This window comes from Ahaetulla prasina, chromosome 2, assembly GCF_028640845.1.
Source record: "Ahaetulla prasina isolate Xishuangbanna chromosome 2, ASM2864084v1, whole genome shotgun sequence".
Lineage (NCBI taxonomy): Eukaryota > Metazoa > Chordata > Lepidosauria > Squamata > Colubridae > Ahaetulla > Ahaetulla prasina.
Genome location: NC_080540.1, coordinates 136701988 through 136729497, shown reverse-complemented (window position 1 = coordinate 136729497; position 27510 = coordinate 136701988). Strand labels below are relative to the sequence as shown.

General features: G+C 40.6%; 2 protein-coding genes across 14 annotated transcripts in view; both read right to left on the bottom strand.

Moving 5' to 3' along the window:
- Positions 1 to 266: 266 nt before the first annotated feature.
- On the bottom strand, positions 267 to 21332 carry ENDOV (endonuclease V). Of its 11 annotated transcripts, none has more exons than XR_009153635.1 (11): positions 21123 to 21332; positions 19127 to 19298; positions 17504 to 17638; positions 16149 to 16188; positions 15475 to 15587; positions 14624 to 14692; positions 12564 to 12692; positions 5388 to 5464; positions 4772 to 4833; positions 3579 to 4627; positions 267 to 733 (listed from the first exon to the last, which is right to left on the bottom strand). XR_009153635.1 is itself a non-coding variant. In XM_058170836.1 (10 exons), the coding sequence occupies exons 1-9, from the start codon at positions 21185 to 21187 to the stop codon at positions 4785 to 4787; spliced, it is 849 nt and encodes a 282-aa protein (XP_058026819.1). In that variant the 5' UTR covers positions 21188 to 21332; the 3' UTR covers positions 267 to 4627; positions 4772 to 4784. The 11 variants fall into 11 exon arrangements, 5 of the variants coding, with proteins under 5 accessions (XP_058026819.1, XP_058026820.1, XP_058026823.1 ...); XR_009153636.1 differs by having other exon boundaries at positions 4018 to 4627; XM_058170836.1 differs by having other exon boundaries at positions 267 to 4627.
- Positions 21333 to 22225: 893 nt separating this feature from the next.
- Positions 22226 to 27510, bottom strand: part of RNF213 (ring finger protein 213) — a 129148-nt gene continuing 123863 nt past the window's right edge. For all 3 annotated transcript variants that reach the window (XM_058170850.1, XM_058170851.1, XM_058170852.1), the window contains 6 exons: positions 27253 to 27454; positions 26827 to 26907; positions 26340 to 26537; positions 23694 to 23783; positions 23409 to 23587; positions 22226 to 23303 (listed from right to left, as the gene is read on the bottom strand). In XM_058170850.1, coding sequence (XP_058026833.1) covers positions 23144 to 23303; positions 23409 to 23587; positions 23694 to 23783; positions 26340 to 26537; positions 26827 to 26907; positions 27253 to 27454 — 910 coding nt within the window. In that variant the 3' untranslated portion in view covers positions 22226 to 23143. The remainder of the gene's footprint in view (positions 23304 to 23408; positions 23588 to 23693; positions 23784 to 26339; positions 26538 to 26826; positions 26908 to 27252; positions 27455 to 27510) is intronic.

The following is a 27510-nucleotide window of genomic DNA, read 5'->3' as shown; positions in this document are numbered from 1 at the left end:
CTATTAATCTTCTCATCTATCATTAAGTGTTGTACCTTATGATTCTTGACAAATGTATCTTTTCTTTTATGTACACCAAGAGCGTATGCACCAAGACAAATTCCTTGTGTGTCCAATCACACATGGCCAATAAAGAATTCAATTCAATTCAATTCAAATTCTATTCTAGTCTAGTCTAGTCTAATGGCTCCCAGCAGTGCTTCTTGTGTGCAATCACTGCATTTCAATAAAGGATGGTTACCAGGATCAGCAGACACAATCTTGGATATAGTTTATATAGTAAAAGTTCTTCGTTTACAAAATTTTATTGTTTCAACAAAGAATAAAATATAAAACAGAAAAATAAAGAAATAAGGGGGAAAAGTCAAGATGGAAACAAGATTAGAGTGTAGAAAAGAAACAATAGGAAAAAAATAGAGAAAACAAAACTTCCAATTTTCTTTGGTACCTATACAAATATAAGCATATATTTTGATAAATATAAAGTTCTAATAATCAAATCCCACAATTAAAGTTTCATTTCTTTCAGCTTCAAGAAAACAATCCAAAAGTGGTTTCCAGGTAGCAACAAAGTTAAAGTCTTTCTTTAATCAAAGTTGCCAATTTTGCCAGCTCTGCCAACTCCATTAACTTCACCATCCATTCTTCCATTGTGGGAATCTGTAAATCCTTCCATCTCTGTCTTGCTGCTGTGATCATACAAAGTCCCACTTTTTCTTTCAATCCATCAAACCTAAAAGAAAAATCTTTGGTTTCAATTGCACATTTATTCCATGAATTCTCAAAATAAAGGTACACATCTGATCCCAATAATTTTTAGCTTTTTTACTTGACCACCAAAAATAAAACGTATCTTCAGATGCCTTACACTTTTTTGACAATTCATCAGCAGCTAAATACCAACAGTACATCATCTTATAAAAATTCTATAAATCTGGTTTAAAAAAACTGAAATAATACATTGGCATAAGTATTCAGACCAGTGGTGAAATCCAAATTTTTTTACTACCAGTTCTGTGGGCATGGCTTGGTAGGCATGGCAGGGGAAGGATACTGCAAAATCTCCATTCCTACCCGACTCCAGAGGAAGGATATTGCAAAATCTCCATTCCCACCACACACTGGGGCCAGCCAGAGGTGGTATTTGCTGGTTCTCCAAACTGCTCAAAATTTCCACTACTGGTTCTCCAGAACCTATCAGAACCTGCTGGATTTCACCAGATTCAGACCCTTCACTCAGGGACTGTTGAAGCACTTTGGCAACAATTATAGCCTCAAGTCTTTTAGGGTATGACGTGACAAGCTTTGCACACCTGGATTGGGGGATTTTCTGCCCTTTTTTCTTGCAAATCCTGTCAAGCTCAGTCAGGTTGGATGGCGACTGTCAAAATGGACAGCCATTTTCAGGTCCCTATTGAACAGAGATGTTCAATAGGGTTCAAGTCAGGGCTCTGGCTGGGCCACTCTAGGACATTCACAGAGTTGTCTCTTAGCCACTTCTGTGTTGTCTTGGCTGTGTGCTTAGGATCATTGTTATGTTGGAAAGTAAACCTTCAGCCGAGTCTGAGGTCCCGAGTGCTGTGGAACAGATTTTCATTGAGGATATTCCTGTACTTTGCTCCATTCAGCTTTCCCTCAACTCTGACCAGTCTCCCAGTCCCTGCTGCTGAAAAGTATCCCACACAGCATGATGCTGCCATCACCATGCTTCACTGTTGGGATGGTATTGGGCAGGTTATGAGTGGTGCTTGGTTTCCTCCAGACAAAATGTTTAGAATTGAGGTCAAACAGTTCAATCTTGGTTTCATCAGATTAGAGAATCCTCAGTCTCAGAGTCCTTCAGATGCTCGTTTGCAAACTCCAAGCGGGCTTTCATGTGTTTTGCACTGAGAAGAGGCTTCCATCTAGCCACTCTGCCATAAAATCCAGATTGGTGGATGGTTGTCCTTCAGGAACTCTATCCCATCTCCACACAGGATCTCTGGAGCTCAGTCAGAGTGACTTTTGGGTTCTTGGTCACATCTCTTACTAAGGCCCTTCTCCGCTGATTGCTCAGTTTGTCCGGGTTACCAGCTCCTGGAAGAGTCCTGGTTGTGCCATTTGAGAATTATGGAGGCCACTGTGCTCTTAGAAACCTTCAGTGCAGCAGAAATTCAGTGCAGCAGAAATTTTATTGCAGCCTTCCCCAGATCTGTGCCTTGCAATAATTCTGTCTCTGAGCTCTGCAGGCAGTTCTTTTGACTTCATGGCTTTTACTGTACTACAATATGCATTGTCAGCTGTGAGGCCTTCTATAGAGAGGAGTGTGCCTTTCCAAATCATGTCCAGTCCATTTAATTTACCACAGGTGGACTCCGATCAAGGTATAGAAGCATGTCAGCAACAAACAGGAGAAATGGGAGTCATGATCTAAATTTCAAGTGTTGTTGCAAAGGGTCTGAATACTGAATGCAATATTTCGGTTTGTTCTTTTTAATAAATTTATAGATATTTCTAAAATTCTGTTTTCACTTTGTCATTATAGGGTACTGAGTATACATTAATGAGAAAACAATGAATTTCAACTACTGTAGACTCAGGCTGCAGCATAACAACAGTGACAAAAATGAAGGGGGTCTGAATATATTCTGAATGTACTGTAAAGGGGAAAAAGCTTGAATATAATGCTTGATTAATGGGAGAATATGTGGAGTAAAGGATTAAAATTTATATTGAATTATAACTTGGAAAAATGTATTGAACCACATTCTTGATGCTCCATTAATGTTCAAAGACTGTTTTCATTTATCCTGGAGAGGGGCAGGAGGATAAAACCCCTTAGAGCTGCCAAAAAATGCAGGAAAATTTGAAAAACTCATTAACAGACTCTCCAGTAGCTAATTAATTAATTGAGCAATGTTTTCAGTATCTCCAGGAAAGCAGTTTTCGGAGATTGTTTATCGACAGAAAGTGTTTCTACAGCCGGTTTCTGCACTTCTAGGTGGATGCTAGAATACCTCAGGGAACAGAAGCTGCAGCCTGCTGACTTTCTAATAAGTGCCACTGAACTCAGGACTTCCCCCTTAGTAAACAGGTTTGTTTTCTTCACTAGCCTTATCACTAACCTCTTCTCTATTGTAAAGTTGCTGCACAGTTGATGCACTAGAGAACACAGTAAGGTGGCACTAGAGAACAGAAGCCTTGTGAAACAATTTACGCCTTCTCTGAAATTAGAACTCTTGGAGTGCGTAACCTAGAAACAAGTTACTTATTTCTGGCACTGATGAGTACCTGCTCTTGGGGAAGAGAGACAAGAAGTGGGCAGATGAGACAGATCTGAGAACTAGCAGATGCCCAGCTCTATCACTGCACCAGTAGTCTTTGCAAAATCTCAGCACCATTCCATGCAGAGAGGAAGACACAAGGATGGACAGAGAGGCATCAGGACAATTACTGTGCCTCTTCAGTACGGAATGGGACAACTCGCTGCAGCCAACTCACTGTGGCCAACTTGCCATGGAACAACTCAATATGGGATATTTTAACCATTCAATCAATTATTTAAAATAAATTTTAAAATTGTTATTTTTGTCATTCACATTTCAATCTGTCCCTCCTTTTGCATCTTTTCTTTAATGATACTATCCCACCATTTCTTTGGTATTAGTGTAACTCTTGTCCTCTGGTGAGTTGGCCGTGACGAATGGGTTGTGGCGACCCTTTTCAGGCATCACTTTGGCTAGAATGGGTAAAAAGGAATATAAGGAGTATTTAAGGTGATTTCAAGGATAACCCAAACTCTTTTCTAGTTCAATAACAGGTTTAACCAGCATCTGTTTCATGGCAGGAAAATTGAGCAAATTGTTGTGAATAATTCACGCTACTCAACCTATTAAAACCAGTATATACTCCCCATCATCAGAGATGCATATACACTGCCACATGGTAGCTTTGCCAGGAGTGTGCAGTATACCAATAGGACAAATGAAATAAGCAGAAAACAGCATTTCACAATCATTTAAAAACAAAATACCATACCATAGTCAGAGTTCAGTGTCTTCAGTCAATATGTAATACAGTGTTAGGAAATGTTTTCCTTTCAGGGACCAAGCCGAGCCTATGACCATTAAACTGGCACATACTGAGTTATTCCCTTCCAGAATATGTTGGCCCTCACCTTCCAGAATTCTCAGGCAGCACACCTGGAAAGGACCAAAATTGGGGAAGCTATCCTAAGTTTCAGGATTTTTACTATCCTGAAAGCAAAACTTCAAGATAAGCAACGGAGCAGATGGCAGACAAAAAAGTCCTCCCTAAGGAATTCACCCAAGATTCTCTGCACTGCAGGAAAGTAATCTGTCAGCTACACAGGGCAACCTGCCCACCACCATCACTGCCTTAGATCACTAATCATCCGGATCATTTTGTTTGCCTTTTGTGTTCACCTAAAGACCAGGCCTACTCTGTCAGGACAATGTTTCTTGCTCCAAAATGCAATTGGCAAATCCCTGGATGAAAGTACTCTTGAAAGAGCAGTCTTGATTGTCTTTGACCTCCGGGTAGTGCTTTGTTGAATAGATGGAAATTGCCACATTCTCTTCCCCAGGATGGTGGCCTTTGAGATGAAAGCTCATCTTTGTGATTAGCTCTAGGAAAAAAGGGCACAAAACAGGACAGGGTCAAACTAAGATGACACTCCTCCCCCCCCCAAAAAAAAAATGAAACTGAAAGAGTATAAGGTTTGGAATGGGAAATTGTCCCAACTTAAACACCTGCCCTGGAACAGACATACCTCAGTGCTTGGCTTAATCTTTGTCAGCTTCCTCCAATCCGGCACTTTCCAGATCTTGGCCTCTAAAGAAGGAAGCAAGTGATCAAACATGTGTCATGACAAAAATCTAGGCACTAGCATTAGATGTTGAGATGCAATTATGTAAAGGTGGAGTATGTTATCCCAGTCAATCTGTAGAGGCTGGATCTTAAATTCCACTTCTTTTTTTAAAACTTTCCTTCCTTGTAAGCTAGTGTTACTCATTGGAAGACTGATTTCTCAGAATAAAATGTCACTTTCCTGGAATAACTCTGGATGTATCACAGCAAAGGTGACGTGCAACTCTTCCAGAACATACATATCACCTAGATACCTTTGCTGAGAAAAGGGCACCTTTGCTCCAAGATATGAATATGTTTTGTGATCAACTCAAGGTTGTAGCAAATCTGATTCAAACATTTTGGGAAAACATGTAATTTGCAGAGATGTATGAGGCTCTGCCAGAAATAGCTGGTCCTGAGGAACAGGATAGACTCTGGATGCCACTTTAATGCCACTCCCAAAGAGTATTTAAAAAAGCAGATTGACTGGGGTGGGTGGGTGGCACCTATAGCTTTCCAGCCACATAAACATCTACCTCTCTGGCTGAGGAGTGGGCACAGCAATGTTGACCTCCATATGTTTCCAAATGTATTCTCTGGATCTTATATCTGCCTATAATCAGGTCCAAGAGGAAAACAGAAGAGATTAATTAGGTTGACCGGTGAAAGTGACAATTTCTAGTTTTCTAGGAGAATGGGAGGAGGCAGAAAAGACAGGGCTGGAGGGGAAAAATATTACCTCACAAATCTCAGTCCTAGTCAGATTTCGGCCAATCACAATGCAGCTTCTATCCCAAAGAGAATTGAAGGTCACCTCTCATAATACATTTTTGGACTGAGAAGAAAATGAGCCTATTTATTTATTTATTTATTTATTATTTAAATTTTTATACCGCCCTTCTCCCGAAGGACTCAGGGCGGTTTACAGCCAGATAAAATAAACAGTCCTATTACAAAATAAATACTATTAAAATACCACTAAAAAACTTATTCAATTTGGCCGCAATTAAAATTTAGCAAATAATAAAACCCATTAAAAAACCCATTTAAAAACCCATCAATAAAACCCATTAAAAACCCATAAAAAACTAACCCAGTCCAGCGCAAATAAATAAGTGAGTTTTGAGCTCGCGGCGAAAGGTTCGGAGGTCCGGAAGTTGACGAAGTCCTGGGGGGAGTTCGTTCCAGAGGGCGGGAGCCCCCACAGAGAAGGCCCTTCCCCTGGGTGTCGCCAGACGACACTGTCGCACCGACGGCACCCCAAGGAGTCCCTCTCTGTGAGAGCGCACGGGTCGGTGAGAGGTATTCGGTAGCAGCAGGCGGTCCCGTAAGTAACCCGGCCCTATGCCATGGAGCGCTTTAAAGACGTTCACCAACACCTTGAAGCGCACCCGGAAGGCCACAGGTAGCCAGTGCAGCCTGCGCAGGATAGGTGTCACTCGGGAGCCACGAGGGGCTCCCTCTATCACCCGCGCCGCTGCATTCTGGACCAACTGCAGCCTCCGGATGCCCTTCAAGGGGAGCCCCATGTAGAGAGCATTGCAGTAGTCCAGACGAGACGAGACGTCACAAGGGCGACGTCTATTCTGCTCATCACCGATCAAAAGCTTTCAAATAATGTATATGAAAACCCATGTTGGATCAGACCAATGGCTCACCTGGCAAATATTATTTTTCAGTTGTGATCATGGAAATGTAAGAAGCTTATTATAAGTTGGACTATGAGTCAAACTACTGTATATAATACTTTAAAAATGTGGTTAGCAACCACACTTCTTCTCCTTACCTAAAAGTGAAGACAGCTGACTGGAATAAAACTACCAGCATCAAGATGAGGGTAGTTTTCATTTTTTTTTACTTTAATGTCTCCAATTTACATTGCTAAAAAGATCCACTAAATAGCAGCTTTTCACCTGAGAGGTTGGGAACCAGGCTGGGACTGCACCAAGAGGAGAAAGGCTTATAACTGATAGCTTCTTATATATGCCACATTACGATCCTAATCTCAACCAGTCCCACTGTGCTTCTTTTTGAGAGAGAGAAAAAAATCAAGAGAATGCCAAGCTGCCTCTTTCAAGCAACGAATATTGTATTCCATTCAATGCAAACGGAGCAGTTTGATATGGGCTGCCAAAGGCTATCTAAATTCTTCACAACAAAAGGAAATAAATGTGTTAATGGACACCATGCTTTCTTTTCTAGGATTGAGTCTTTCAATAGATTTCTCTATAGGATTGCTGCCAAATTCTGGAACAAAACCAAATTGGGTGACAGCTTTGGCATCTGGTGCAATTAAATTTGCAGTGGAACTGGATAGGGGATGAGAAAGTTCAAGAAATTTGACGGCTGTCTGAATTTAGAACGATTCATCTCAATGGGCTATAACAGGTCTGCACAGAGCGTATTTTCCAGATGAACGAGAGTTCCCAGACTCATCAGTCTGCTGGGAACAGGAATTGAAGTACAAAGCACCTGGCAGGATGGGAAAGACAAAAAAAAAATCAGGAGGTCTAGTAATACAAATTTTATTAAAAGGCATCAACTTTTGTGAGTTGTACTCATCATCACTTCACCGTTACCAAAGCCTTTTAATAAAAGCTGTGAGTCCTTTTGATTTTTGTAACATGCCTTGAAAGAGGGAAGGTGATCTAGAAACACCAAGCTGCTCTGGTGAATGATCACAGCAAACAGAGGGGAAAAAGAACTAAATGTACACACACAAAGTCAGCTTTCTCAAGCCTGCCATAGCCTCAGAACAGGATCTGAGAACCTTCTTCCTCAAGCTGATTTCACTGGAGTAGCAGCAAGGAATACATTGGAATGAAAATAACCTGATGTACAAAATCATGGAAGTCCAGATGTATTGACCTTCACCTTCGGTCACTCCTGTTCTATCTCATTGACTTAACTTCTTATGTGAGCAGTCCTTTGCAGGCACCCTACCCTTCGACTACTTTCTTCAATTCCACTGTACATTCTATCTTCAGTTACTCTTACCTACTGTTTTCACATTCTTCATTCCATAATTCCTGATTTATCCTTTCTCTACTTTTTGTGGGATGGATGGACAGATAGTCAGTGGTCATGTGTAGTGTTCTGAATCAGCCTTCCATTAACCACAGCATGAACAGCCCTTCCTTTGATAAACTTTAAGTTTGCAAACCTCACTTTTTAATCACTTTCAGAAATTGCTTATTAACTACTCTAGAAGTAGATCTAGAGATAGGTTTAAAAAATCTTCATCGGATGAGTTTATCTTCAACATTGAACAAAATAAAAAATATTTAGAACCTTTAGAACTTAAAGATTTTGAAATAAAAAGTGAAAAGCTAAATAAGATTTTAATCTAAGATAGTTATGAATGGATTAAGGGTCCAGGTAAATTTATAATATTGGAAAATAAGGTTTCTAATTTATCTATAAAAAATAAACAACTTCTCATAAAAAACAGATGTATTTTGTTATCCTGGCCATGGCAAGTCAATGACAAAAGATAAGTGATGATTTTAGAAACTAGATATTGGAAGTGAGCAAACATTTTAAGCAGAAAAAAAATACAACAGCTGATGTCAGTTAATCCTGAGATTTACACAATGATACAGAACATTATAACAAATCTTAACATTAAAAGAAATCTTTGAAGAAAGGAGTCAGAAGTTAATAATTACAATATCAACTGTCAGTAATGATATCCTTCTATGGATAGACTAAAACATGTTAATGGAGGAATGAAAGATGTGGGACAAATTTTATGTGATAAAATAAAGTAGAAAATATGGAACAACAAATGATAGCCCAAGAGAATGATTTGGAAAATAATGTGTTACTGAACATACAATAGAAACTGGCCAAAGTTTTAAAAATTGAAAGGAAAATACAAATGATTCACCAAGAAAATGACATGGAAAATATTTTCATATTGGATTTAGAAAAGAGGCTAATATGTAAGACGGGATAAAGAACTGAAAAAAAATCCTTTGACAACTTTGGATTGAATTAAAGATTAAGATACCTAGAAGTAAAATGAAGAAATATATAATTGCTTTATTTGATCAAGGTTAAAATATTTTGTTACGATATTCTGCCAACCCTCTATGGACTTTTTGTTGTCACCAAAATTGAAATGTTGATGTTTTATGGATTTGTTTATAGTTAAGGGATGAAATATGGGATGAAGAGATGTCTTTTTAACTTTTGAAGAGTTGTTATACTTGTGGTGATGAAGATTGGAAGTTTTTTCTCTATATATTTCTTTTCTTTTTCTTTACTATATTCTCTTTTCTGTTTCTCTTTTCTTGCACATTTTATTCTTTATTTCCATTCTCTTCTCGTTCTCTAAGTTTACTTTGTATCAGGTTCTACTATTGTAATTAAAATTCTTAATAAAATTATATTTGAGATAATTAAAAACAAAAGAATCAGTTTTGGATGAAAATAAATATGGCTTAAAATCAGACTCTTACATTAGAGGAAAATCTCTCTCCCATAAGTGATTAAAAAAAAAAACTAGTTAGCAAATAACTATTCCTGATTGACTAAAGACTGGGTTCTGAGTCATGAATGTTGTGGCTCAGAAATTCCAATAGCTAAGTATTCAATTGGTTCACTATCCAAGGAATCGCAATACTGAACATTCCAGCACTTTTTCAGTAAAATGCCTTGTTTCATATTCCTGCTTCTTCATCAAAGATTATTAATGCCATCTTCAGCATCCAGAGCTACCCTCATTTTGCTTCTATGGCAGGGAAAGGGAAGAGCAAAGTGTCTTCTTAGACTGTAGCATCATTTCACTCCTAACATTGTACTAAGATGGCTTAATCTAGCTTATTAACCCAAGAGGCTAATCAATAAGGTGGGTCATGTTGCCTTAATAATCCCTCAAGATCGCATCTATTTTTGGAGTAGGCTAGCAGTGGCATTAAAGGCTGGAGATTATGCCAGGAGTATGAAAAAATAGAAAACATCAAGCTGGTCAGATGCCCAAGACTGGGCAAGTGCTTTTGTTGCAAAAAGATGGCAGACTTATTACTTCTACCATGTGTTATTGCTATTATCCCAGGGATGGGAGGCATCTCTTCTTACTTTAAGCTTTTTTCCACTTTTGGGCTGCAGCCTGACTTTCCCCAGAGAAGAAAGTGGGAATGGCAGCCTAAAGATGCTAATGGGCAATGAAATGCAAGATATGTTGCAGCAAAGGAAGAGAGGATGGTAGCAAGCAGGGCACAGAGTTGTGTCTGTGTTACAGTGGAGATATTCACATCAGAAGGAATATTACTGGGTGACTAAAGTCAGTACTGGCACCTGAAACGTTTCTTCCAGGCATGCAAACACTGACTCTCTTGAATACTTAAGGCTTCTGTGCCAGTGCTGGAAACACTGACAACCAAGAACCATGTATATTTGCCTACATACTAGAAGAAGGAACATCTGCTGCTTCTAATCACCATCATGCACAGAGCATGGACCCTAATTTCAGCACTACGTTATTGAGTTATTTGTTCAGGACTTCTTATGAAGATGTGTGGGTAAGGAACATGGGAAGCTGTCCAATACTGAATCAATCCGTTGGTTTCTCAGCTTGGTACTACCAACACTGCCTGACTGAGGCGCTCAAGGATTTCCTGCATGCATTTTACTGGCCTTATCTGAGGATGGCAGAGAATGAAGCTGACACTTCTGCATGCCAAGCATAAATCATTGAGTCATCTACCATTGAGTTATGGACAGCATCACAAACAAAAATGCAAGCAGTGGTCAAGGGCTGATCAAACACAAGACAAACAGATCTGAGTTGCAAAAATCCAGATGACCAATAATGGAAGCAAAAAGATGCAGAAAATCTTAACTGTTTGCTATCATCTTGTGGCATATCGTATTCTGCTTTTCTTCTACAACTAGATTACTTGAAGTTTTGCATATCTAAAATACGCTTCAGCTCAAGAGGAGAGCATGTCAACATGCTGACTTTTGTTTCCCCAAAACTATTTCGCGCTGGGACCTATAAGGCAGTGGCCCCCAACCTTCTGGGACCGGTTCCATGGAGAGAGGTTTTTCTGTGGACTGGAAGGGGTGTGATTTCATGTGCTGCCTGCATCCTGCAGATGGGGCTTCGCTTGTTTGCATGGACCCGTTTTTGGCATGTCGTGGACTGGTGCCGGTCCAAGGACCAGGGGTTGGGAAGTCCTGCTATAAGAGGTTCAAATGGATTCTCTCTTTGAAGCTTAGAATGAAGCTTCATTTAGGAAGATGCTGACATGAGAGCAGTGGCTTATTATTGGCTCATAAATCTGAGCACTCTGACATTAGGAATGGTACCTTCTATCAGAACATCCCTGCCAAGAGAAACTGCTCTGCTTCAGCTTTTCTTTGCCACAGGTACATATATTGAAAGTATGGTTGCAACTTTCAAGGCTAGCTCTTGGCAAGTCTGTGGCCCACACATTTTGTGCTAAAATCTCTCCTTGTTCAAACTCTGCCTCAAGGTACATAAATGGTGATCCAGCACTGCCATCCACTGGCTGCATTCTGGCTCAGCAATCTCTAGCTTGCAGATTCCTGGGAGGATCAGCAGTACAGTTGGCCCAGCAGATCCTATTCACTGTGCAAGCAATGCGATTCGAGAATTAGTTGTACAGAGCTTTTTGTTTAAATATGGGGTGCTTATTCACAGAGAATACATTTTGGCTTCCTAACCCAAACATTTTAGAGATTTTTAAAAAAGGGATTATATAGATTCCCCCCAAATGGAGCAGATATCAATTCTGCAGATCCAGGGGAAATTTTAGGTTTTAAAAAGGAAATGTCCCTTTTTAAGACCTAAAATTTAAAATTCCTCTTTTAATTTCTCTGATACTGAGAAAGTTTTAACTCTTCGGAAGAGTCTGATATAAATGTAAATTTCATATACATTTATTTAAAATTTAAAATGTTCAATCTATTGTTGGTTTTCAATCAGTAGGAAACGTAAGGGTTGAAATTATTATATTTTGCTTCTGATTCAGGATCTCAGTCAACCTGCATAACTGCTTATATAGTCCTTTTCTAAATTTCTAAATCAAGCCCTAAAATGATTTATTTGCACATCTTCAGGAGGCAGAATGTTGAAATTAAAGAATAGGATTTCTGCCAACTTTGCACCCTATTTATGACTTTCCAGAAGTGTTTGGTGAATTATTATAGTAATAAATGAAATTCATAAATAAATAAATAAAGAATGATCTGATAGAGCATAGCTCAGATCACCTAGCCCTCACCTAGCTTCCTAACCTCTTCTAACCAGGGTGTCCTCTAGATCAGGAGTGTAAAACTCAAGGCCCACGGGCCAGATCCAGCCCACAGGGTGCTTCAATCTGGCCCACGGGGCCGTCCTGGAAACAGCAAAGGACCAGTCCACGGTGCCTCTGCCAGCAAAAACAGAACTCTGTAGCCCGTTTTTTCTGGCAAAGCGCTCAGGCCACCCCAGGTGATATCAAGCTGGCCACGCCTACCCCCCCCCCCCCCGAGGTCAAACCCAGCCCTGATGCGGCCCTCAATAAAACCAAGTTTGACACCTCTGCTCTAGATGAATAGACTTCTGGCTCCTAGAATTCCTAGCAACGGTAATCATTAGTTAGGAACTCTGGGAATTAAAGTCCAAACATTCAGAGTGTTGACTAAGTCGCTTAGCTTGAGGTTGCTGGTATCGGCATTCTAAATGTACATTCTGCTCATACCTGCCGGATGGGCTCAGGAATCCGATACTTGCAACAAGAATGGACCAGGCGCACAGCTGATAGTAGACTTATCTTGTGGCCTACTGAGATGTATATGGGTTTTGTACTCTTGGCACAGCTACGCAAGGCCTGGGCAGATAAGAAACAGAAATACTGCTAGATACATGCAAACTCTGTAATTTCCAAAGAACATGAATGAACAAGCAAAATGGAGTAGGAGCCATGTAAACATCAGACTCATATATTTCTTGAACCCTTAACTAGGCAAAATGTCTATAGAGATTCTCAGTCATCCATGTCCTCGTTGTCCTAAAGCTGCTTTTTTAAAAGGCAACTGGACTTGGCTTTTCCTTGAAGATGTTTTGCTTCTCATCCAAGAAGCTTCTTCAATTCTGAAGAAAGGACTGAACCTTCAGCAGTCCCAAGAAGATTCCACACCCATTTGCACTATTCAGGTGACCCTGAGGGCACAAATAAACTTCCATGTGGCCACAATGACTCTCTTTCTGAGTGCTAACAATCAGATGACTACAAAAAATATAAATCCTTCCAACATTCAGTCAGAACTGAAGAAGCTTCTTGGATGAGAAGCCAAACGTCTTCAAAGAAAAACAAAATCCAGTTGGCTTTTGAAAAAGCACTTTGGGGACTTTACATAGGCAACACTGCAGTGTGTATGTGCATGTGCATATGGTGCACTTCATACCACCAGGAAAACAGAGAGTTCTGTTTTTCATAACGTAACATAATAACAGAGTTGGAAGGGATCTTGGAGGTCTTCTAGTCCAACCCCCTGCCCAGGCAGGAAACCCTACACCATTTCAGACAAATGGCTATCCAACATTTTCTTAAAAATTTCCAGTGTTGGAGCATTCACAACTTTTCCTTCTCTTTTCCCTGCTAGGTGTCTCTTCTATTTAACAAAATAGCTATGTGAAGAATTCTAGCTAGCTAATGGAAGGAGAAGCTGGAGTCTATAACCGCACTGGACACTGTCTAACAAAATGAAATTCAGTGGTGAAAAAAATAAGATTCTACATTTAGGCAAGAAAAACAAAATGCACAGTACCATATATGTGGTACCCCACTGAATAGTAGTAACCGTGAGAGGGATCTTGCAGTCCTAGTGGACAACCATATAGATATGAGCCAGCAGTGTGTAGCAGCTGCCAAAAAAGCCAACACAGTTCTAGGCTGCATAAACAGACGGATAGAATCAAGATCACGTGAAGTGTTAATACTACTTTATAATGCCTTGGTAAGGCCACACTTGGAATACTACATTCAGTTTTGGTCGCCACGATGTAAAAAAGGTGTTAAGACTCTAGAAAGAGTGCAGAGAAGGGCAACAAAGATGAATAGGGGACTGGAGGCTAAAACATATGAAGAACGGTTGCAGGAACTGGGTATGTCTAGTTTAATGAAAAGAAGGACTAGGGGAGACATGATAGCAGTGTTCCAATATCTCAGGGGCTGCCACAAAGAAGAGGGAGTCAAGCTATTCTCCAAAGCACCTGAGGGCAGAACAAGAAGCAATGGGTGGAAACTAATCAGGAGAAGTTTCCTGACAGTTAGAACAATTAATCAATGGAACAACTTGCCTCCAGAAGTTGTGAATGCTCCAACACTGGACATTTTTAAGAAGATGTTGAATAACCATTTGTCTGAAGTGGTGTAGGGTTTCCTGCCTAAGCAGGGGGTTGGACTAGAAGACCTCCAAGGTCCCTTCCAACTCTGTTATTCTATTCTATTCTATTCTATTCTATTCTATTCTATTCTATTCTATTCTATTCTATTCTATTCTATTCTATTCTATTCTATTCTATTTTGAAATGGAAGAAAGCAAAAGGTGATTATGCAGCATTCACTCACTCACATTTATTAATCAGTTTTCTATAAGCACCCCAGACAAAGTCTGATACTTAAGGCAACGTTCATGTTAGAAAGCAAAGACTGCTTCAGGGACTGAGGATAAATCAATCAATCTTTTTTATTGCACTCATTTCTTCAGACTCTTTCCACTTCCAATAGACAGACACTGCCTTCCCAAAACTACTTACCATACCCAAGATTTTCCCAGAGGTGCTTGTCAGTGGGAATGCATCTCCTCCTGCCTGAAGGTCTTGGATCTGGAATATGGAGAAAGAAATTTACTACAGCAGATGTGTTGGGACCGATGAAGTAAGTCAAGATTAATTCCTAAACTGGAGCCTTTTCTGCAAAAACAAAAAAGAGAAGGGAGTTGTGCTAGTCAAGTATCACTGTTTTTTCTCCATTGCTGTTCAGTATAGCAGGGATCCCCAACCCTCATTCTGTGAACCGGCACCAGTCTATAGCGTACCCACAACCAGGCCATACAAACAAGCAAAGCCCCATCCACAAAATGCAGGCAGCATGCAAAACCATATCCTCTCCAGTCTGTGGAAAACCTGTCTACGTGGAATCAGGCCCTGGTGTTCAAAAGGTTGGGGGCCACTACTACACAGGATATCTCTGAATAAGTCTGAAACCAAAATAGCTGCTGAAATTCTCCTTTAAAGGTTTTATTCTGCATAGAAATAAGTGGCTTCCCTTGCAGTAATTTTCATGTGTGAAGACCATGCAACACACACACACACACACACACACACACACCAGGAAGGTATGGTTAACTGTGGTTTTTTTTTAAACACACAGTGGGCAGTGCATCTTGGTCACTACATAATTAATTGTCAATCTGTCTGGACATACTTCATCCTGTAGGTTAACTCCATCATTTTCCCGCTTTAAATGAGAAAAACCAAACCAAACCAAAAGAGCGATTTGCACATAGCAGCTTCTCCAATTTTGACAAGATGTTATTCTAATATCCCCCCCCTCTACTGTTTGGAATTAAGGATGTGAAATGTAATTCACACCTTTCAACACTTACTTGTTTCTTGTGAAGCTCATCATTGGCCAAACCTTCAACCTGCAAGAGATTTTTGGCTACACCAATACAGGGAAGACCTGTGAGAACACCAAGATGGCAGGCGATGCCAAAACCTGTTGAATATAACGCAGGAGCAGATGATGTTGGAGGAAAAAAACTGGTAAGAGAAGTTTCAATTTTGTTGTGAAGAGAAGAAAATCTGGCACCACTTTATGAGGGCGTGAAGTTAAACCAGCTCCCAAAGGAAGGCCAAGCCATGAAGGACATAAGGTTGCTGTCAACCTTGCAATGCGTTTCTTGATGTTCACCAAAATGCCTTCCAGTTACTCTGCTGTTCCTTTTAGGGGTGGGGGGAGGACAGCCTTGTCACTTACTGTCAGCAAGCAGACTACTACAGCCTACGAAGAGGAGATGGAATTCTTTTGTCTTCCCTTCCTTCCTCTCCGGCAACTGCCAAGAGAGTGAACTCGAATAACTTCTTCCCCAAGATCTCTGCAAACACCACAGTAATGAGAAATCAACCAGCAACTCCCTGTGCTGGCATATTCAAGGCATGCTGTAAACATCTCAGAGATGGAAAGTAAATCTCAAGGATTTACTTTAAATCTACATGCAGATTTACAGTACAGCAAATCTAAAGGAGTTTACTGGCAAGGATGGGCCAAGAAACTTACCTCGGTGGTGCAGGATGCCGTTTCCATCGACAAGAAGTACCTAGAAAAAAAAAAAAAAGAAAACGCACAAAGGAGCACATCAATAATAGATAATACAGTGGGAAGCTTTTTCAGTAATGGAGATGTCAGTGTTGCCTTGCATACACGAAGTATCAAAAGAGCAGCCAAATACCCTTGGTGGCCCTTCCACCAGTAAGAAAAATGCATGACCTAGTCACAAAAGCTGTTACTAAAAACATTATTGAGTCTGAAATACAGCAAGTGCATTGTTTGTCCCCCCTCAAGATCAGATATATTTAAAAAAGCGACACGTCCAAATTCATGTGAATTTTTTAATTGAGATCCCACCCCAGCTGGGTCCTTCAGGTGTATAGGTTTATAAATATTATCGTTCTCAAGCCAATGCAAGGTATGGCTGTGCAGACTGGGAATCGCGGTAGTTGTCATCCCATCACATTTGCAGGGTTTCAAGAATCTCTTTTCACATCTGTTTTATGAGAGAAAAGCTGCTGGAGGACTCCACTTGTGCTGTCTTGGTGAGCTAGGGCCTTCCACAGTTTCCTATAATGAAGCTTCTCTAGCTATTTCAGGAACGGTGCTTTTTATTCTGACTGGATGACTCAATAGAGGCTTTTAAACTAGGTTTGAGCAGCTGTCCTTTTGGGTCTGTAGCACAGCTTAAAGATGTTGGCTTTGGGCCTAGTCCAGTGGTGGGATTCAAATTTTTTTACTGCCGGTTCTGTGGCTTGGTGGGCGTGGCATGGCTTGGTGGACATGGCAGGGGAAGGATACTGTAAAATCTCCATTTCCACCCCACTCCAGGGGAAGGTTACTGCAAAATCCCCATTTCCTCCCGATCAGCCGGAACTTGGGAGGCAGAAAATAGATGGGGGCAGGGCCAGTCAGAGGTGGTATTTACCGGTTCTCCGAACTACTCAAGATTTCCGCTATCAGTTCTCCAGAACTGAACAGAACCTGCTAAATACCACCTCTGGCCTAGTCCTCCTAGAGCAGGGGTGTTACACTTGTGGCATCACGTGACATATCGGGACTTTGCTAAACCAGGCATGGGCGTGGCCAGCGCATGACACATCCAGCCCGCAGGCCGCAAATTTGACAGCCCTGTCCTAGAGAGATCAGATATGTTCTTAGGAGTTCTGGCCTCCAGGTAAGAGAAAAACAGTCATGGGTACCTAAAGGGAATATCCGTATCCACAGGGACTAAGCTATGAAATGCTAGGGGCCAGAAGTTTTGAAGCCCTGGTTATTAGTTCTTTGAAGGAAGGGAATGCTGCATGAAATAAATCCTTGGCATAAAGCAGCAGCACTCCTTTCATTAACACAAACTATCCCACCTGGGGCTTGAGGCCAGGCTTCTGCATCTCCAGCCGCTGTACAGCCTCCAGTAAAAAAGGGACTTCTCGGAAAGCCAGGAATCCTGCCACATAGGGGGCCTTGACAGTCACCACATAGCAATCTTCGTAGAGGACCTGTGATGACAGAAGAAAAAGTGACATTTTTGCTAAGGAGCAAGACTAATATTTTCAAGGTCATCTAGGTCCTAAGTGGTCAGTGCTCAGCCACAACCCCTTGAACTGAACGGAGCTCCCAGTTCCCATTTGGCATGCCCCAAACAAATCAGCAAAGTGATTCAAATTTAACCTTCTCATGCATTTGCAAACGTTAGGTGAGAACAGATACAGGACCGTGCAAGCATCTACTGTCATTGCAATACCAGATTGCTCCCTCCAGTTCTAGAGAGTGCTTTAAAATGATAAGTAAATAAATATTTAAGTATTTACTTAAAATATTAAGCAAGAAATAAATAAAAACCCAGCTAAGAAAAAGGATTTCCTACTTCTGATCTAGACTAAAACAAAAGACGCATCACATTCCTTTCTTTTGTCTACCAAACTGTTGAGATTGTCTCTTTCGTCAATTCTCAGAGCTTATCTCCTGCCAATTCTCTTTCTCTTGACAGCTCTGGGATTTTGTATTTGGCAGCCAAGGGTCAGGAATATTTTGATCGCTCAATGCAGCGGGCAGACAATCACATTTGTGGTCTCTTACAACTAAAACGGCACTGAACAATATATGTTATTTTCTATACAATGTTTAAAAATGCTTGCAAGAAGGTAAAACATAACAGCTCATTTTCCATGGAGAAATCAAAAATACACCTGAAAATCTTTTAAGGAATGGCTGAAACAGTGGAAAACATACATATTCATCGGTCCATTTATCCGATCTTGTGGTTTCTGAGTTTCTGAGAAGCAAAATTATAACTCCACTAACTTGATTCTGAGACAGCAAAACCGGCAAAAGAATTACAAAACTTTGAAAATGCAGTATACTCTTCTCACCTGGAGAATGTTGATTGATTGATGGCCCTCAGCATTTCCCAACTTGAGAATCAGGACTGGGAGATCATAGTTTGAAAAGTGGCAACAGCTGGAACACCCCTAAAACACCCCTAAACACCCCTAAAGGGCCTCTGTGGCTCAGGCTGCTAATGCAGTCCGTTATTAACAGCAGCTGCCTGCAATTACTGCAGGTTCTAGTCCCAAGGTTGACTCAGTCTTCCATCCTTTATAAGGTAGGTAAAATGAGGACCCAGATTGTTGGGGGCAATAAGTTGACTTTGTATATAAATATACAAATAGAATGAAGACTATTGCTAACATAGTGTAAGCCGCCCTGAGTCTTCGGAGAAGGCCGGGATATAAATGCAAATTAAAAAAAAAAAATTGCCAACAGTCCCAGAATTCACCACTGACTTTTAAATTGCTTCCAAGAGTTTATTCTCAATTCTACTAGGGAAACAAATATCTCAGCTGGAATCTACCGAGACAACTAAATTTAAGTTACTAAGGCAGATAGTCAAATTTTTGGAAACTTGGGAGTTTTAGTCTTCTTAATATATTAATCCTTGATGTTAAAAAATTCCTTGTTATGTCTTTAGTATTTATCTTTGTTACCTCAAGTTCTGGGTAGCTGAGCACCACCAGTGAAGCACAGGCACATGAGACATCTTCTTTGAGATAAGACAAATCCATTCCTCCAACTCTTTCCAGTCCAGTAAAGGAGAAATTGCTCTGCCATTCCTCTGTGTCTTGTTCAATTACATCTTCTTTCATCTGGATTTGTTGACTACAGAATACAATAGGACTAGATTAAATCTGCCAGTTCCTAGTATCATTTAAGACAAAATGCACTATGGGTAATATAAAAAGTGGTAGCAATTGAAAAAGGGAGAGATATGCGTGTAAACCAAATGCTTCCAGAATAAAATGTTGAACTATTTCATTTTTTTAAAAAAAAGATTTTTTTCTCAAATGGATAATCATGAATGTTTATTGGTTTCAAAGAACTTGAAATGACCCTATTTGATGCCTCATCACTAATCCAATGAAAAACATAAAAACAGCCACACGAATCTGACAGTCTGTCAAATACAATATTCAGATCCCACTGTGGCTGACCAGATGTGGGGACTCCACAAGCAAGAAACGAACCCAATATCCCACTCAGGTTGTCTAGTAATTGGTATGTAGAAGCATATTGTCCCTTACACTGGGGCTAACTACGCATCTCCAATGTTCTGGTGGCAATAATCCCACTGATCAATTCATAAACAGGGATCCTGGGAGGCTCTCCAGATATGGACAATTTATGACCTTCCATCTACTTATTGAGACTAACAGGAATCAGAGAGCTCAGTATCAAGTATCCTACAGTGTTTTCTAACATTTCTGTCTTCTCTAGTGTTCATGGGATGATCTGAGCTTCCAGGACTGTGTAACAGAGAGTAAAACCTCTCCCTCTTCACTCTGTATCAGATTATGTTGTTATCCTGTGATCCTTTGCTTCTCTACCTCAAACACTTTGTTCTATGCTGAAAGATTCTACTTGCACTATATTTTTCTCCAAACAGGCCTGTTCCAGCTTCTGATTTTTACTGATTTGTGCCTCCATGTTGACAGAGAATGTTAGTGAATTAATGGACCCTTTTCAAAACGTGGATTAATGTCATTAAATTTAAAGCAAGTCTGTGTGGTGATCTGGACTCCAAAGGGAGGAACACAGGAAAAGATACGCTCCTGTGACATGAGGGCCTCGGCCGACCAAGCCCCCCTTCCTTTTTTTTTAACCCTTCAAATAAAGATCACAGCTTGGCCCTAGTATAGGTAAAGGTAAAGGTTCCCCTCGCACATACGTGCTAGTCGTTGCTGACTCTAGGGGGTGGTACTTATCTCCGTTTCAAAGCCGAAGAGCCAGCACTGTCTGAAGACATCTCCGTGGTCATGTGGCCGGCATGACTCAACGCCAAAGGCGCACGGAATGCTGTTACCTTCCCACCAAAGGTGGTCCCTATTTTTTCTACTTGCATTTTTATGTGCTTTCGAAACTGCTAGGTTGGCAGAAGCTGGGACAAGTAACGGGAGCTCACCCCGTTACTTACCTAGTATAGGGGGTCTCTAATCTTGGCAACTTTTAAGACTTGTGAACTTCAACTCCCAGAATCCCCGCCAGCAATGCTAGCTGAGGAATTCTGGGAGTTGAAGTCCACAAGTTGCCACGGTTGAGTAGAGAAACCGGAAAAATGCAACTGACGATGTCTAGACCCGCAGCCCCCCAATTCCGGGAAGGAGGCACCACACCGCCTCATCTGCAGGCTCCTGGCTTCTGGCATTCTCGTCTAGAAGCGAGACCTCTTCAGTTCAGGGAAGGGATTCCCAGCCAGCAGTCTCCTGCAGCCTCCCTTCCAGGCTAGGGGCTTTTAATTTATCGCGATTCCCGCTCCGCGAGAACCCGAGGCTTCTCTCCAGCTCTCAACCTGCAGCCACGAGGGACCCAGGAGGCGGAGCCAAGAACCCAGCAGCTCCAAAGAAATACAAATCCCAGGTTCCCCGGTGGCAGGAAGACCTCCCCAAGCCCTTCTTTAGCCCTGGTTGCCCCGGGCTGGCGTTTTACCGCTCCCAGCGCCGCAAAGTCTCCTGCTCCTCTTCTTCTTCCCTAGTTTCCCTCCCGTCAGCCATGGCGTCCGTCCGCGCCCTGGGTTTTTACTACTGGGGTTCCTCCCGCAGGGTTCGCTGCACGGTTGCTCTGTCCGTCCCTTCGGCTTCCTGCTTGCACCGAAGGGCGGAGGCACGAGCGAGCGGGCTGGCTCGGAATCCAAGAAGGGCTGGCTTTGTTCCGCCCATAGTGGCAGCTACGGTCCTCAGCATTTTCGACCGAGAGCGTCCACAGCCCCGCTCCGCCCTATTACGCGCTTAGCTTAGTTTAAGGCTGGAAAAACGACTAGATGGCAATAGGGGAGAGGGTTTTGGATGCCGTGGTCGAGATTTAGATTCGAGATTTAGCCCAGAGGTGGGAATTCTGGTGCAAAGCCACCGCTGTTTAACTGGTGGCTTTGCAATAAATAAACCGGCGCTTGTGAATAAATCCAGAAATAAAACGCCCGTTCTCGAGTGATAGCTACGGGTAATTAAACAAAATTGCATGTTTCCTAATTAGAAATTGAAAACCTTTGCTTCTCCGAATGTTTAATCTTCCAGAATACAAGCAAGTTCAGGAAACTACGTTAAAAAAAAACAAGGGAATTTCATAAGCGGAAAAGAAGACTTTTATTGGATATATTATAAACCGGGGTGGGGGGAATACCATCGAATGAAGATTCCCCTCTCAACTAAAATGAAAGGAGAAATTGCCATCAGAATATATGAAGAGCAATATCTTCCCAATTTTCCTTACAGGTGGCTGGTTGAGTGACTTTTCTTTTGCAACAGTGATTAGAATGTGTGGTTGATATCCTAATTCTTATAGAAGGTTCAAGAAAGTTCCTGTCTCTGAACAAATTAAATCTATGGTTCATAGATTATATTCACATAGCACGCTCCCGGTTTTGAAAACATCTGTGGTAAAATTGTTAATGGTTTTAGCTTGTTGAATTGCTAAATGTCAATTAACTAAATGACAAATAGTAAAACCAAACTGTTATGTTCTCCAGCCCAAGAAAGGTGATATAATTGCAAGATGCTATATAGAAGGAATAATGGACACAGTCTGAACACTTTTGTAACAAGGACTTTTTATTTAAAAAAAAAAAGACTAGAAAGAAATTTTTATAAATTGCAATTTTTGAATACTGAAAAAAACTAGTCAAGGCATACTCTGTTCTCTGGCAGTACAGCAAGCTGTATTAAGACATCATCCTGGCCCAATTGAAGGAAGAACACAAGTTCCGTTTCTTTAAGTTTTAGAGAAGGTTGGAATGGCAATGCTTAATGCATAACTTAGTACAAATGTCAATTAACTATCAAAACTAAGAACAGAACTATTTAAATACATATTTCTCTTTGGCAGCTAAAAACTATCAATACATATTGGTCTTTATCTCATAAGAGCATCTTTAAACAGGAAAAATATTAATTTCCACAGCTTCCTAGAAAAAAACTCAGTAAATCAAACTATCAGTAAACATGGTTGGGATGGTTCACTTACATATTTGCTTGATTCCAACTACTTGCTCAGATACCTAGTCTCAGACAAGTAGATAATTCAGTGTATGAGAAATTATGTTCCTGATTAAAAAAAGATAACTGGTTTAGAAATCCAGGGAAGTTGAGGGAAAGAAGATGGTATCCCTGCCCCCTGCCAATTCTAAACAGATTAAAGGGAAAGTTTATAATAAAGTCTATAAAGCCAAAGTTATACATGTTACATGGTCCTTTTAGAAATCTGTAACGATGAAAATACTTCCCTTTGACTGCAGTGTACTTATCCAACTTGAATTCACTAAAAATCCTTCATTATCTAAAGCAATTCCTTTGTGCTTCTGCATCACTATTCACATTTAGCACCATGATTCTTTAATTTAGGATCACCTTAAGTGTATCTCCTTCATTTCTTTTTGTATAAATATAAAGAAAACCCAGCAATTAAATATACTGCTCCGCTCATCAGTGAATGGAGGGAGAGGAAAAGTGTCTGGATTAATTTCCTGGACCACATCCACCCCATTTAAGAGTAGCAGCTATTTTCCAGGCAGCGATACACTGGGAAAGCAGGATATCTTCTGGGAACATATCATACAAGTCTTGAAGCTCACTGCTACCTTTTCCTTCAAGATATGGAAAAAGTGTTTCTTTCAGGCTGGAAAAAAAAGGAAAAATAATAAGCCCCAAACAGTAAGATACTCTACAAAACAGGATGTATTTCACTTTAAAACCAAAAGGATTGAGCTGCTCATACTCTTACCCCCATGTAGGACTGTACTCTTCTCCAACTTTGGCATGTTTCAATTTCAGCATGATCATTTCATGCAACTCTTGAAGGAAGGGCTCCAGCCCTGACTGAGTAAGGAAAGCTTTGAGAAGATGGATACTATCCACTGTGAGTTTCTCTTTATAGGCTGCACTGATCTCTCCAAAAGGATCCTGGATAAAACGTGAGGAAGAGACAGACAGAAATGGTTATGTGGGGAGGAGAGAGAAAACACTAGCAAGAAATGTCTAGAGAGCACATCCTTATTCCACGTCCTACCTTTTTCAAATGCAGCAGCTGTTCTGATTTATGACTAGAAAGGAGCTGCCACAATGAAATGGCATGCTTTAGCTGACATCGGCTCAGTGCCTAAAAGGAACACACACACAAACATAAAAGTCTTTTTTTTTTGAAAAACATAAATCTAAATGGCATTCATGGAAGGCCAATTAGGTAATGAAATAAAATATTAATATAAACTTTTCTGATAAATTTATTCTAGAAATCTTTAATAATGAGAAGAGCGCTTGCCCACATTTTTCATGTAAATTCTATGCAGCACAACACCAAACTCAATTCTTGTATGGAGACAGTTGACACTAAACCACAACGCACATTCTGCATTAACAACTGCCTCTCAACACCTTATAATTCAAGGGAACCTAGATTGTACATTTTGCGTTACATCTGTGGTACCACAGTATCTTGGCCCAGTCTATTAAAATATTGAAGCAAAAATATATATAATAAAAAAAATTAGAGGCCAGGGTGCACAAAATATTTTGCTTTAAAATGTTTGAAATATTAATTTAGTGATGTGTCCTATCTTGAAATCTGAAACTATTTCAATTGTGAAGTGGTGCTTTTCTGAATCGTGTGTGAGTTTGGAACAGAATTTCAGACCTTCCATATTTCAACCTTAAAGCATTTCATCAATAACTGAAAATGATCTGTTTTGCACTCAAAAGCCCAGCTTTGAACTTAAGATGGGCCATTTAATGAAAATTCCCATGAAAACCATTTTGAAGTAAAATGTTCTGATGCACACCCAGGCAAACATATATATATATAAAATTGCCTGGTGTGGAAACTCTTCCCTTTCTCACAATGATAGAATTCATGATTCAGCCCTTCAGGGCTCAATGCTCTCAATCCTTCTATTTAACATCTATATGAGGCTGCTGAGTCAGGAGGCCATCTGCTGATTCAGGGTCAGACATCATGAATACACTGGTGATACTCAGTTACGCCTCTTGTCCCTGGGCTAGCCAAGTGATGCTGTTGATATTGTGACTTGTTACCCAGAGGCTGAGTGATTTTGATTCAAGAGGAACAAGCTCAGGTTCAATCCTAGCAAGACAAAGGAGTGTTTGGGCCTCTAATGTGGAGGATCTTCCATCTTCTGCCAAGAATGGGACTCGGTCGTGGTCTGGTGTGTAATTTGGGGTTCCTGGTCTCACAACTTCCCTGGTGGAGCAGATGACCAGGAGAGCCTTCACACAGGTTCATCTTGGGCACTAGAAATATCTCTTCTTGGACTAGGAGGGCCCTTCTTACAACCGTACTTTAGTTACAAAGTTTGTAAGGCATAGTTGTGTTATCTTATAACCATACCTTGGTCACCTCATAGATGGATTTCTGCAATGTATCTACATGGAGCAGTACTCTATTTGTAAGCTATAGCTGGTCCTGACTGCAATGAGATAAACAGTGATGGGCAAGTATGCTACGCCCATGTAACACCCATGCTTTGTGAACTGCACTGGCCACCACTTGGCTTCCAGGTGCAATTTAAGATGTTGGTTGTCACTTTAAAATCCTACATAGCATAGGGTCCATTTATCTGAGGAGCTTTCTGTCTCCTGTGACAGTTGGCTCATTCCTGGGTCTGTTAAACAAAGTCATCTAGCAGCAATTGGGAAGTAAGCCTTCTTTGTCAGGACACCACCCTCTGAAACAGCAACCCCCAAGAGATGTGTATGAATGCCACCTTGCCAACATTTAAAAGAGCATTAATGACATGGCTCTTCCCCCAAGGCCTTAGTTAGGGTGCTTGTCGGAGTGTTCATTTTTGTCTCTGTTGGGGAAGGGTTTTTATCTCTACTGTTTCCTCTGATGATACATCTTTTGTGTTTTACTCTTTATTTTATGTCCAGAGACATTAAGCCACTTATAGTTGTTATAATTGGTCAACCTAGAAATTTGCCTAATAAATCCTAGAAAGTACTACTATAAGATGTGCTGATGGCAATTGGCTGCCAGTAAAAACAGCGGAATGTATTTCTTTTACTTATAAACTGCTTTTAAGTAAATAACCTGTTTGAAATGTACTTACTTGATCCATCAGGGATCTTTTTAGTCTCTCCAGTTGTACTATGCTTTACCTTTCCACCGCCCAAATACTACCAAAGCTCAGTCCAATTAAAAAAATAAATATGTACTATAATTTTAAGAAGACCTATATTTACCACACACAAATATGCTTAAAAACTTTTTTCAGTGATTAAAACAGTAGAGATCTGAACTAAGTGAGGAAAATAGGGCCGGTTTAGCTCACGCTGGTAAAGCCTGTTATTAAGGCTTATTAAGAACACAGTAGCCTGCAATTACTGCAGGTTCGAGCCCGGCCCAAGGTTGACTCAGCCTTCCATCCTTTATAAGGTAGGTAAAATGAGGACCCAGATTGTTGGGGGGGCAATAAGTTGACTTTGTAAAAATATACAAATAGAATGAGACTATTGCCTTATACACTGTAAGCCGCCCTGAGTCTTCGGAGAAGGGCGGGGTATAAATGTAAAAAAAAAAAAAAATGTCAGCTACCTTTCTCAGTCTGAGCTATGCATACAGTATATAGCCTCATCCTCACTGACTTTTCTCTTTCATCTTGTAGAGATGAAAGGTGATCCCCTGATCCCTTGCACTCACCTTCGTCACCGGAAGACTTATCTGATTGCTCATCTGGAGGACATTTTCCGTGTAATCAGTCAAAGTCATATTTGAGTCACCTCCAGTTGTAGCCAGGAATCCTAAAATAATTTCAGTGACCGAGAGTGCCTCACAGATGTCACTGTACGACACCAGGTCCCCTCTGATCATGCCCATTTTAGAATTTGAAAGGGAGCTCTGTAACATAAGGAGATAAGATCAACCAGCATTCATTCCTGGCACATTTTTCTACAAAGAAAAGGCACATGCCATCTGGCACCTCTTCAGGGCCTCCAAGCAACTACACACATATTAAAACAAGCTGCTGCTTTCACCATTGCTCAATCTCTACACCAAAGCTTTTTCCCCCTGCAAAGTAATAACTAAAACTCCCAGGAATCTGTAACAGTGGTTTACAGTAAGTAAATAAGCACCAGATGGAATGATAGTGAGATTTGCTTGTCTTTTCCTCTTTTTGAAAACTCACCTGAGTTTCCAGCTTTGTCTTGATATTGCTGAACAGATGCTCATAATTTTGGTCATATCTGTGTACCAGTGTGGGTATGCCCTATTAAGAAAGGGAACAAAGCAGATGCTTGGTCAGCAGTTTTTTTTAAGAGTATCTTCTGGACTAGCAGTTTGATCTCACAAGCTCCAGAACACTAACTAGTTACAGCAAGTTTCTATGATGCATACTGATAGTCCTTTATTAAAAAAGACACTCTTGTATTTCAGAAAGCTGTCTTTTAGATTTATTTGTTTGTTTGCTTGGTTTTGCTCTTGAAATTTCTTCTGTAAAGCAAAATTATAAATGTATACAATAATCTTTTTTAATCCTCTTTCAGATTCCCCCCTCCTTTTCAGGTTTGTCATTTATTTATTTTCCAAGAAAATATGGTCACGGTGCACATACCTGTAATGCAATCTTGGGCTTCCCTTGTAGGAATCTACTGACAACTTGCTGCTCGATTTTTTCCAGGTCAAATTCCTGCAGGGCCTCTCCTCCTTTCTGCACGCTATACTGGCAGTTGGACAGAATGATTGGGATCAAATCCTTTTCAACTTCATAACTGATCATGTGCAGATCGGCCACTTCAGCAGGGCTGACAGAGTATCTGTTGAGAAGTAAGAAGGAAAAAGTAGAGAAAACCAACAGTGATGTTTATTCAGC

What these genes read in the sequence shown, in the direction of transcription:
- ENDOV (XM_058170836.1), bottom strand. Translation starts at nt 21,187, where the DNA reads ATGGCTGACGGGAGGGAAACTAGGGAAGAAGAAGAGGAGCAGGAGACT. An exon ending in AGCCTGGCCTCAAGCCCCAG is followed by an intron (nt 16,189 to 17,503) that starts GTGGGATAGTTT and finishes TTTTTTTTCTAG; the next exon opens with GTACTTCTTGTCGATGGAAA. An exon ending in CTGGGAAAATCTTGGGTATG is followed by an intron (nt 12,693 to 14,623) that starts GTAAGTAGTTTT and finishes TTATCTGCCCAG; the next exon opens with GCCTTGCGTAGCTGTGCCAA.